The sequence below is a fragment of the Apteryx mantelli genome, chromosome 3 (genome assembly GCF_036417845.1).
Source record: "Apteryx mantelli isolate bAptMan1 chromosome 3, bAptMan1.hap1, whole genome shotgun sequence".
NCBI classification, from domain to species: domain Eukaryota; kingdom Metazoa; phylum Chordata; class Aves; order Apterygiformes; family Apterygidae; genus Apteryx; species Apteryx mantelli.
Window position 1 is genome coordinate 68,253,510 of NC_089980.1, and position 10,890 is coordinate 68,264,399.

The 10,890-nt window shown below is 57.0% G+C and overlaps 1 protein-coding gene across 1 annotated transcript; it reads left to right on the forward strand.

Moving 5' to 3' along the window:
• The first annotated feature begins 6,918 nt into the window (after positions 1 to 6,918).
• On the forward strand, positions 6,919 to 10,654 carry LOC136991675 (rho GTPase-activating protein 35-like). The gene is made up of 5 exons (XM_067294763.1): positions 6,919 to 6,948; positions 8,072 to 8,181; positions 8,649 to 8,844; positions 9,122 to 9,238; positions 9,673 to 10,654. Exons 2-5 carry the CDS (start codon positions 8,129 to 8,131, stop codon positions 9,970 to 9,972), a joined length of 666 nt encoding a protein of 221 aa, XP_067150864.1. The 5' UTR covers positions 6,919 to 6,948; positions 8,072 to 8,128; the 3' UTR covers positions 9,973 to 10,654.
• Positions 10,655 to 10,890: the final 236 nt, after the last annotated feature.

Consider the following 10,890-nt stretch of genomic DNA (forward strand, 5'->3'; position numbering starts at 1 on the left):
ATTACTATGCTTTAGTAAGGCAAATGTACTCCTATCGTTATTTACTAATATCCCTGTTAAAGTTAACTGATTTAGATAACCTCTTTCCATAGCCATGTTGTCATAACCAATTGTGAGGGTAAGTGGTACGTGTCCACCAAGGCCAATCAAAAAGCTGTAAATGTTTCCAGCTTTGTTGTAAAACAACCATGACCAAAATCACATGCCTTTGTAGCTTAACAATAACACTGGGACTTGAAGCTATTACTGTGTAGCAGAGATTCAATGTGTCAGACTGCTAAGGAAACAGGAAAAAAACATTCAGCATGACTCTGAGGAGACTAAGAAACATTAGTTAAATAAATGATTTCATAAAAATACATTTGACTGTGATAATCATAGAAAATTAAAGTGATATATATATATATATAAGGAGGGAAATCCCTTCTGTTTGGCAAGAGATTTTGGAGATACCCAGTCTTCAGTGCAGCTAAGGCTTGGATCTCTAGGTTTGCAGAAGTGGTTAGATGGACACGCCCTGTCAGGGATATCAGTGCCATAATCTACATTACCTGGTCCTTCATGTAGAAGTGATTTCTGTTTTTTCTCTACTTTTCTTCTCTTTTTGAGTCTTGAGCAGCTTTCATATTTAGATCCTGCTCTCTCCACTGAGCTGGGCAGAGAAAGGAGAGGAAGACTTTAGTATCCACAGTGTAAAATTTCATGTTGCATTTTTTGCACAGCTTCAAGCATGCATTTATGAAGAGGTGTAGCAAGTCTACAACTGGGTAAATCATATTTTTGATTCACTGGTAATAATAACTGTTTTGTGTAGAGGAAAGATGTTGGTGAATCCTGAGCTTTAATCTCAATTTTAGGTATAGTTCATTTTCGTATCAGCTTAGGAGGATACTTCAGAATCGTTGGGAGCTTTATGTCAAATCGTGAAAATGTTGTTCTTCAACAAAAAAAAGGAATTAATTTTTCTCTTTGTTTTGTTGGTGTTCACTTCCTTCCCAGGATAACAAATACGTCTACCAAACACCTGCTATCAAGGAAGCAACACATTTTGCAGAAAAAAAATGTTGTATGAGAGAACTATGCTCAGTTTTAGGCAAGGCTGGCACTTATGATGCTCACAGTAAGACAATTACAGGGTAATTAAATTTCTTATTCTTAGGATGACCATTCATTTTGTCTAGACTTCCCAGCGAATAACTGGACACACTACTCCAGGTGTGGCCTCATCAGGGCTGAGTAGAGGGGGGGGATCACCTCCCTCGACCTGCTGGCAACGCTCTTCCTAATGCAACCCAGGATACCATTGGCCTTGGCCACAAGAGCACATTACAGGCTCATGGTCAACTTGTTGTCTGCCAGGACACCCAGGTCCTTCTCTGCAGAGCTGCTTTCCAGCAGGTCAGCCCCTAGCCTGTACTGGCACATGAGGTCATTCCTCCCTAAATGCAGGACCCTGCACTTCCCTTTGTTGAACTTCATGAGGTTCCTCTCTGCCCATCTCTCCAGCCTGGTGAGGTCCCTCTGAATGGCAGCACAACCATCTGGTGTATCAACCACTCCTCCCAGTTTTGTATCATCAGCAAACTTGCTGAGAGTGCACTTTGCCCCATCACCCAAGTCACTGATAAAGAAGTGGAACAGGATTGGGCCCGGCATTGACCCCTGGGGTACAATGCTAATTACTGGCATCCAACAAGACTGTTCACCATTGATCACAACCCTCTGAGCTCTGCCATTCAGACACTTTTCAATCCATCTCACTGTCTGCTCCTGCAGCCCTTACTTCCTCAGCTTGTCTGTGGGGATGTTATGGGAGGCAGTGTGGAAATCCTTACTGAAGTCGAGGTAGACAACATGCACTGCTCTCCCCTCCTCGACCCAGCCCACCCTTCCATCGTGGAAGGCTATCAGGTTGCTTACGCATGATTTCCCTGTTGGGAATCCATGCTGACTGCTCCTGATCCCCTTCTTGTCCTTCATCTGCTTGGAAATGGTATCCAGCATCAGCTGCTCCATCACCTTTCCAGGGATCGAGGGGAGGCTGTCTGGCCTGCAGGTCCCTGCATCCTCCTTCTTGCCCTTTGGGAAGACTGGAGTGACACTTGCTTTCTTCCAGTCCTCGGGCTCCTCTTCCAGTCGCCGTGACCTTTCCAAGAGGATGGAGAGTGGCCTTGCAATGACACTGGCCAGCTCCCTCAGCACTCAGGGGTGCACCCCATCAGGGCCCACGCACTTGTGGATGTCCACTTTGCTTAAGCCATCCCTCGCCCCATCCTCCTCCCGCAAGGGAAAGCCTTCCTTTCTCCATAACTTCTCCCTGCTCTCTGGGACCTGGGATTCCTAGCCTTCCCAGCCCTAGCCCTGCACGCTCCAGCAAGGTGCCTCTACTCCTCCCACGTGACCTGTCCCTGCTTCCCCCCTCTGTATGCTCCCTTCTTAGGTCTGAGTTCTGCCACAAGCTCCTCATTCAGCCATGCAGCTCCCCTGCCCCCTTTGCTCAACTTCCTCCTCTTTGCCATGGACCGTCTGGGAGCTTGCAGGAAGTGATCCTTGAACATCAACCAGCTTTCTTGGAGCCCTCTTCCTTCTCGGGCCCTATGCCGGGGCACAGTTCCTCATGGAGCAACACAACCTCGGGCACCAGCGAGCTGCAGGCTCTTGTTCTGCCACACACATCTCAGCCACTTGATTTTGGGGAGCACCTGCAGCAAGAGCCCTTTGGCATCCACTCGAGAGCCAAGCATCAGTGAAGGCTGAGGGAAAGACCATCCCTGCAGGTTTCACTGATGTTTGGGCTGCAACTCCTATGCAGACTGCACACACGGGAATTTCCATTTTGGTATCTGTAGGCAAGCATTGACATGAGCCTGCCTAATCTCCTGCGGAGCCTGCATCGGAGTCTCTGCACACTCCTGGGATGGACCTGAGTGGAGGTGGCATTCAGCTGCCTGAAAGTCGGTGCCTACAGGCATTTGGGTATCACAGGGCACCGCAAGGACTTGTTGAAGGCATCAGCCACTGGCGGATGCCAGTCCTGGTGTTTAGGCAACTGAATCCTTCCCTCAGCTCTTCTCTGACTGTGACTGGAGCAGAGGTCCCCCCTTCACATGGTCATGCCACATTTAGAGGCCTGGAGTGGAGGTCACTCTAATCGAGAGCTGACCACTACCCTGATGGACTGCAGAGGAACCGTGAACCTTGGGATATAGGGCATGGCCTGGGCCCCGGCTCTCTTGCGGGCACGGGCCCTCCTGCTTGCCCCCTGCAAAGCTGGAGTCCTCCTGTGCACTCCAGCAGCAACGGGGGATGTTGCAGCCATGTGGGGAGGCCTGTGCCTTGCGGGGCTTTGCCTGGCACAGAGGCAGCTGCTGAAGCCAGGAGCTCGACCAGCACCAAGCCCATCTCCTGCCTTGTCCCAGGCACCATTCGCCTGGAAACTGTATGGCATCAGAGGCAGGGAGACTCCCCCTTGCACCTGCGCAGCCCCTGGCCTGCACCCCCCCAGTGCTGCCCGGTGGCCCGGCCGGTGCATCACAATGTGCCGCTGTGGCACCCGGGTGGCCCCAGCCACCAGCACCCGCCCGTGCCCCAGTGCGGCGCTGTGCCGGTGCGGGGCAGCAGGGAGACGCAGGCTCCCAGCCCAGCAGCACTTCCTGGCACAGGGACACTGCTCTGAGCTTTGCGCAGGCCTGACCGGCGCCTGGCACTGCACCATGGGACAGGCCGACTGCTGTGGTGCCCGGGGCGCTCCCAGCCCCGCTCGCAGCACGCAGCGACAGCCCCCGGCCCCTGGCCGTGCGGCTCCTCACGCCGGCCTCGGGCTCGTGGCCAGGGGAGCCTCCCGGCCCCCAATGCCACTCGGCGCCTTCATGTTGCGCAGGAGTCCCCAGCTCCTCCTCTGCGACTGTGCACAGGTGACCCAGCGCCAGCAGATGAGGGACAGGCACCTCCTGCTCTTCCCTGACGCCATCGCCATCTTCAAGTACGCATAGCAACCACAGCCATCCTTGCCCCTGCCGCCACCGCTTCTGCCACCAGCCTCTGGGCACTGCTCCTCCCTGGAGCTGCTCCTGTCCTAACTTGCGTATCCAATGTGTGGGTGCCCTTTGCTCCCGACAAGGACTTGTGGTCCAAATGACCTGCAGTCTCCTGCAGGGGTGTCCCTACGCTGTGGGTAGGGACACTTTTAAACTCGGGGAGGTGCAAGAGGAAAGGGGCAGGCTGCTGCTTTTGCCATCCTGACCGCAGCTCCTGACGAAGCGCCTGCTGGCATCGCTTGGCAGTAGCGACTTTTCAGAAGTGCCCTGTGCGGGTGTGCTGCCACTGAGGCTCCTTTCTCCCGCGCAAGGCTTGGGGTGGCTGCGCCAAGGCTCTGCCCCGGGACATGACTCTGCCCTGGAGGACTGCTGGGGCTGCCCCCACAGTGGCAACCTCCAAGGCGGTGCTTGCTCTTCCTCCCACCAGATGTGGCTCCACCTTCCTGCTGAAGTACCAGGTGCTTCTCAGCGAGCTCTGGGTGCTGTGCAGGAAGGATGAGGCGGTGTGCGGGCGGGAAGATGAGGAGGAGGTTTTGGGCCTGAAATGCACCAGCACCTTCATCCTCGTGTGGCCCCCCAACCTCTGCGTGGTCACTTTTCGGTGAGTCTTGGGGACATGTGCAGGGCCCTTCCGCGGTGCAGGGCACCATGCTCACGTGCAGTCCTCTCTGGGCCTGGCTGGGGCTCAGGGCAGGCTGTGGGAGAGAAAGTAGAGGCCCCGCTTGGGTTTCAGACGCAGCCACAGGCGGCTCCAGGCATGCACAAGCCACCCGCCCCCACCACCTCCCTGCAGCTCTGCTCAGCCCAGGGATGCTGCGGGGGGGGAACACCACCCGGGGGCTTGGTGTATGGCGGTGTGGAGAGGTGCCAAGCGGGCGAGATGTGTCTGGAGGCCTGTGCCTCTCCAGCTGAGGAGGAGGAGCAGCGGGCTCTGAGGCTGCTTCTCCTTTGCACTGCAGGTCGCAGGAGGTGAAGGAGCTGTGGCTCAACGCCCTCCTCAGGTGAGCAATGCTGGGGATTTCAGCCCGCCTGCGGTGGGCGTCACAGCTGCGGGCGGTGCAGAGCTGCCGGGGGAGCTGCCCGCAGCAATGCAGCCGTGGAGTTGGGGCAAAGGGACACCCCTGCGCAGGGCAGCTCCTGGGCTGCACGGCGGCAGCTGCTTCGCCTTGTGATGGCCAACGAACACCAGCACCCTGGAGCTGGCAGCACAGCTCCTCGCTTGCGTGGATGGGGAGCCTGAGCCGCCGCTTCCCCTTTCCACACGCAGGAGGCCCGGAGGCAGCAGAAGCGGGGCCGTTGCAGAGCAGTGCTGCCAGCCAGCGCTGCGGGAAGGTCTCCAGTGTCCGGGTGGCAGGGAGGTGCTGAGCTGGTGCCGGGGGAGTGAGCAGAGGGGGCTGGCTGTGACCGAGCTCTGCTTTCGTCCCTGCCCTGTGCCCAGGCAAAGCCGAGGAGCCCAGGAGACCCGGGTCACCCGACTCACCTCCCTTCGGCTCCTCATCAAGGTCGTCGGCTTCTACGGTCCCGTAAGTGTCCCGGGGGTTTCCGCTCTGCCCCCAGCACCACGGGGCTTTGGGGAACAGCCCCAGTGACCAGCTGCTCATGTTGGCTCTTTGCTCTCTTGCCCAGTCGGAGTCGCTGACTGCCCGGACTGTCGAGGCCTTGATTTCGGCGGAGGTGAGCAGGGGCTGCCTCTGCCCCGGCCCTGGCTGGGTTCTTGCGGGAGGCATCCAAGTCTCGGGAGGGAAGGTGGCAGGGCCCAAAGCCCTGGAGACACCGGCCACTGCCTCACGGGGCCACCTGGGAGGAGCTCCCCGGGGCCGGGGGGAGCGTGGGACGACAGCCTGTCCCCCTGGGGCCACCTTTGGGCACCTGGTGCAGGGCTGCGCCTGCTTGGCACCCACCAGCCCCCCCAAAACTGCACGGGTCTGGTGGGGGTGGCCGGCTGCAGCAGCAGCCTTTGCCACGAGCACCCCGGTCAGCAGAGAGGCAGGGCCATTCCCGCACCCAAGCGTCTCCCCCGCAGGCGTCGGACACCCTCGCGTTTTCCCTGGAGCTGCTCACACATTTCTGCATCGCTGAAGCAACTCGCTGGCGGCCTTTGCTGCTGCAGGGCGGCTGTGTAACCTGAAGCCGTTTCTTGCAGGCTGGCACCAAGCAGTGCCCTGTCTCGGTCCCACCGGCTCCTGGAGAGGGACTTTGCCACTCGGCTGGTGAGTTTGTAAGAGAAACTGAGGAGCTGCCTTCTCACCTGGCGCTCAACAGCGGCTGAAAAGCAGCAGCCCCTCCGGCCCCTGTGGCCAGCCCTAGCACGGGGGCATGCTCAGACTGCGCAGCCACAGCTGCTGCCGCTGCAAGCTGCCCAAGCGACACATGTGCCTTGCAGCGATCCCAGAAACCTCTGCCATGCCTGTAACCGCTGCGCATGTTCAAACACCCCACGGTTCTTGCTGTGTGCCCTGTGTGTTCCCACTTTCTGAGAGGGAACGGTCACTAGATGGTCAAGAAAGCAGGAAAGCTGGTGTGCTCAGAGGGATGGTCCCCGTTTTAGAGCTGAGCTGGTTCTTCCCTCAGCAAGGCCTTTGTTGTCTTTCCGTTTCCCCCGTTGGGGCGGAGTCGCTGTTTCCGCACCCAGCTCTGCTCTTCCTTCGGCCTCCCACGGCACTGCACGCACACAACAGGCAGCAGAGCTCTCTCCCCCTGCCTTTTTCACCCGACTTTTGCTTTCCGCTTGCTTGCAGCAGATGGGACGAAGAAAAGAAAGAGGCTGATCCCTTGGCCGTTTGCTGGGAGACGACTCTCGGCCAGTGGGGATTGCCCAGGGCAGTCAGACTCTGGCCTCAGGAGCCCTCTCTTTGGCCAGCCTCTGGCTGCTCTTTGTGGTGAAGACGAGACCCTGCCCCAGCCAGTCCAGGTAAGCCAGCCTGGCCATGCAGTTAGCCTGTTGCCGGCTTCTCGTGCGACGCAGCACCCCCAGCACTTGGGCCGTGGCTCTCAGCAGACAGGGAATCGAGGGCTTGCCCTCCACATGCACTTCTCACCGGTAAGGCCTCAAGTTGGCATCCCCTTGCACAAGCCAAAGGGCTCAGGACCACGGGTTTGTGCAGCCTGCACAGCTGCTGCGGGAAGGAACTCTGGAGTGGAGACAAGGCCAGAGCAGGAGGAGGAGAAGCACATCTGCTCCCGAGGGGGCACGTAGGTGGTCTTGCAGAAGTCACCGAAAGGAAGCTCTCAGCAGCGTCACCAGCCAGGGGTTTCTGTCTTTCCCTGAAGAAAGGGGTTGAGAGGGTGGCTTGGGGGGCAGCCAGGTTACTCCCCGGCTAATCTACCTGCAGGGAGAACTAGCTGCGAACCCAAGCAAAGCAGAGTGTGCCTGCGCAGCAAAGACTTGCCTCCGTCTGCGAACAAAGGCTCCCCTGGGGCTAAAGGGCCTTTCGGCACCCACGTAACCCTTCTCCCACCACTGCCTGCCTTTTCCCGCAGGATCTCCTGGCCATCTTGTATAGGGAAGGCCCTGCCACGGAGGGCATATTCCACAAAGCTGCGAGTGAGAAAGCCCACAGGGACTTGAAGGAGGACCTCAGCAAAGGAGAGACCGTTGACTTGGCAAGCAGACCTGTGCACCTGCTGGCAGTAGTCTTGAAGGTGAATTCTTGCGGCTGGCAGCTGTGAGAGCACCTTGCAAACCTGCACGGACCTGCTCGAGTGCCTAGGCAGGTCCCGGGGAAACTCAAAGCTGAAAGCACAGCCCAGCCAAACGACGTGTTTTCCCACCCTTGGGAAAGCTTGGCATTTGTGTTTTCCATCTGCTTTTCAGGTGCCCTGCTTCCGCCACTGCTTTCCTGCCTGCCCCTGGGAAACTCACTTCCTCCTCCTCCTCCTGCTCCTCCTGCTCACCAGCACCCTCCTCAAGGAGGAAGCCTGAGATTTCTGGGTGGACTAAAGGCTGCTAGGCACTTGAGCCCAAGTGCCGGGGATGCTCCCTCTGGGCTCAGGGCTGATGTGCAAAGCCTCACCTCCGTATCTCGCCCTTGCAGGACTTCCTCTGAGGTATCCCCTCCCAACTGCTGTCGGCAGCCCTGTTTGAGGACTGGATGCTGGCTCTGGAGAAGCCCAGCAGGGAGGAAAAGATTGACAAACTGAAAAAGTAAGTGCTGTAGCTAGTCCCAGCGTTATGGAGGGGCTGGCAGAGGCCAGGGCCTTCTCTGGAAATGGGCAGGCTCATGCCAAAACCTGTCCTTTTGATGAGCTTGCTAGTGCGCCTGCTCCACCATGCAGCCACAGGCTTTCATGGGCCTTGGCAAAGCCTCCCGGCACGTCTCCTGACAGCCTCGCCTTTTTTCACACTGGCGAGCTACAGAAAAGCAGGGACTGTGCTGAAAGGCTCGCCTTTCAGGCAAGATCTTGTAACTCGGGATCTTGTACTTAACCACAGGCGCAGCTGCCCTCGGGGATTTCTCAGGAGGACTTGTGTAAAGGAGTGAAAGCAAGCCCAAGCGCTCCTCTCTGGGCAGGATGCACCGTTTGTGAGAGTTTGCTTGAGGCTTGCCCACAGCAAGAAGCAGCGGCCGCTGGCCCCTGAATTCATGGGACGTTTTGCTTGTGCTCACTTAGGGTGGCTGCCAAACTGCCCAGGCCAAATCTCCTCCTGCTCAAGCCCTTGCTCGCTGTGCTCCACCGCATCAGCCAAAACGCAGACACCAGCAGGATGGACTCCAGCAACCTGGCGATCTGCGTTGGGCCCAGCATGCTGAGCCCTGGCACTGACAGCACGCTCCCACTGGAAGTGAGGAAAGAGATGAACGACAAGGTATGTTTTGAGCTCACTAGCGAGCTACCTGCTTTGGGGCACAGCCGAGCCCTCCCCACAGACCCCGCGGCCATGGCAAAAGGTAAACAAAGCAGCACCTGGGAGCATTGGGGGTGCCCCTCAGCTGGCCTCTCTGCAATGGGACAGGCCAATCTCATATTGGAGCTGCAGCCACAGAGCTACAGCTTTCGGGACAGAAACATCCGTGAGGTTCGGGAAAGACTGCTGAGCCCATTTCCAGCCCCTTGCACTGACAGCCCTGGTTTTTTGTGTGCAGGTGACGATGCTGGTGGCTTTCCTCACTGAGAACTGCACGGCAATATTTGGGGAGACACGGCCTTGCCTGGCAGCCCCTCGGCCGAGGAGGCCCACGAGCACACGGGCAGCTCCGCAGGTAGGAGGATGCACTGAGCATTGGCACTGAGCAGGGCTGCTGGTTCCAGCTCTTGAGCCGGGTATGGGCAGACATCTGTGGCAATGTAGAGCAGTGCGGGGGCTTCAAAACCTCATGGCAGTGCTTTCCTGCTGCAACCCTTCCCAGAAGTTCCGAATGACACTCCTGAACTCAACAAAAGGCATCCCAGAGCTTCAACATCTGCACAGCTCTGCTCTTCACAGCCTTGCTCCCTCTGGACTCGAACTGCATTCTCCCCGTGAAGGAGATTGCCCCCGCGGGTACTTGTGTCTCCCGAACTGCTCCTCACAGCCATAGGTGCTGCCAAGGGTGTACCTTGCCATCTGCCCGGGCCACGCGGGCCCACCAGGAAAGTCCCCTTTTCCCTTTGGCGAGCCAGTAAAAACTAGCTAAGAGGCTCTTTCTCCCCACAGGACACCCAGGTGCTGCTCAGCAGGACGCTGCTGCTCATGACAGCCCCGAGCCCAAAGATGGATGCGGCCGCCCAACCTCTGAGAGGCAGCAGCCCCGAGGCAGAAGCCCCGGCGGGAGCGGGACATATGCAACATGCACCTCTGCTCCTCCACTGCCTCATGGGAAAAACGATCCCAGCACCTTGCACAGGAGCTACTCAGAGCCAGCGCTGTCCTTGCAGGAGGGCTCCGAAAAGAGCAGAAGGCACCAGAAAGGCAGCAGAAGTGCGGGCAATGTTGCCGCTGGGCGGCAAGAGCTGAGCTTGGAGAAGGCAGCCCTGGAACAAACGCCCGCCATCGTGCCTGAACAATCGTCCGGTGGCTCTGCCCCACAAAGGCCCTGCAGCTGCTGCCTGGAGCTCTGCCATCCTGCTTCGCAGGGCCCCTCCGTAATTGCCCTGGGACCTGCTGCCGTTGCCTCTTCCTGCTTGTGGGCCGCCAGAACCATCTGAGCAGCCAGCAGCATCACTGTTGCATGCTGAGCCTGGGGCAGGAGGCATCAGAGCCCCACAGGGTCGTCGTGGGCAGGTATTGAGGCAGATTGGGCTGGCCGGAGGTGCTTTGAGTGTAAGAAACAGGGTGGGCTGGGGGGCAAGGATCAGGAGCTTCAGGCTTGCTTGCATGAGCCAAAAAGAGATCAAGCCTGCAAGGAAACATCCGGGGTTCCTTTCTGAAACAGCTAACCATGGAATGAATGCAAAAAGAAATAGCCGGTGAAAAAGGGAAGGAAGGAAAGAAAGGAAAGGAAAAGGAAAGAAAAAGGAAAGAAAAGAAAGAAAGGAATGAAAGGAAAAAAAGAGAGAAAAAAAGAAAAGGTAAAGAGGGTAAGGTAGGAAAAAAGAAAGAAGGAGAGAGAAAAAAGAAATAACCAAGAAAAGGGGAGAAAGCAAAGGGAACGAAGGGAAAGCAAAAGAAGAGACAAAATGAAAGAGAAGAATGCAAGGGTGGGAACAGGAAAGAGGAGTGAAAAAAGGGAAGAGCAAAAAGGAAAGAGCCAAAAGAAAGAGAAGGAAGGACAAAGGAAGAGAAAAAAGAAAGGAAAGAAAAAGGAGGAAAGAGAAAGAAAGACTGGAGAGAGAAGAAAGGAAGACAAAGGAAAGAGGAAAAGGAAAAGAGAAAAGGAAAGAAAGGAGGAAAGAGAAGAAAGAGAAGAAAGAAAGAGAAAAAGGAAAAGAGAAA

Coding starts and splice junctions, on each gene's coding strand:
- LOC136991675 (XM_067294763.1), top strand. CDS start 8,129: ATGCTGGCTCTGGAGAAGCCCAGCAGGGAGGAAAAGATTGACAAACTG. Junction 8,182..8,648: donor AAGATTGACAAACTGAAAAA/GTAAGTGCTGTA, acceptor GTGCTCACTTAG/GGTGGCTGCCAAACTGCCCA. Junction 9,239..9,672: donor GCACACGGGCAGCTCCGCAG/GTAGGAGGATGC, acceptor TTCTCCCCACAG/GACACCCAGGTGCTGCTCAG.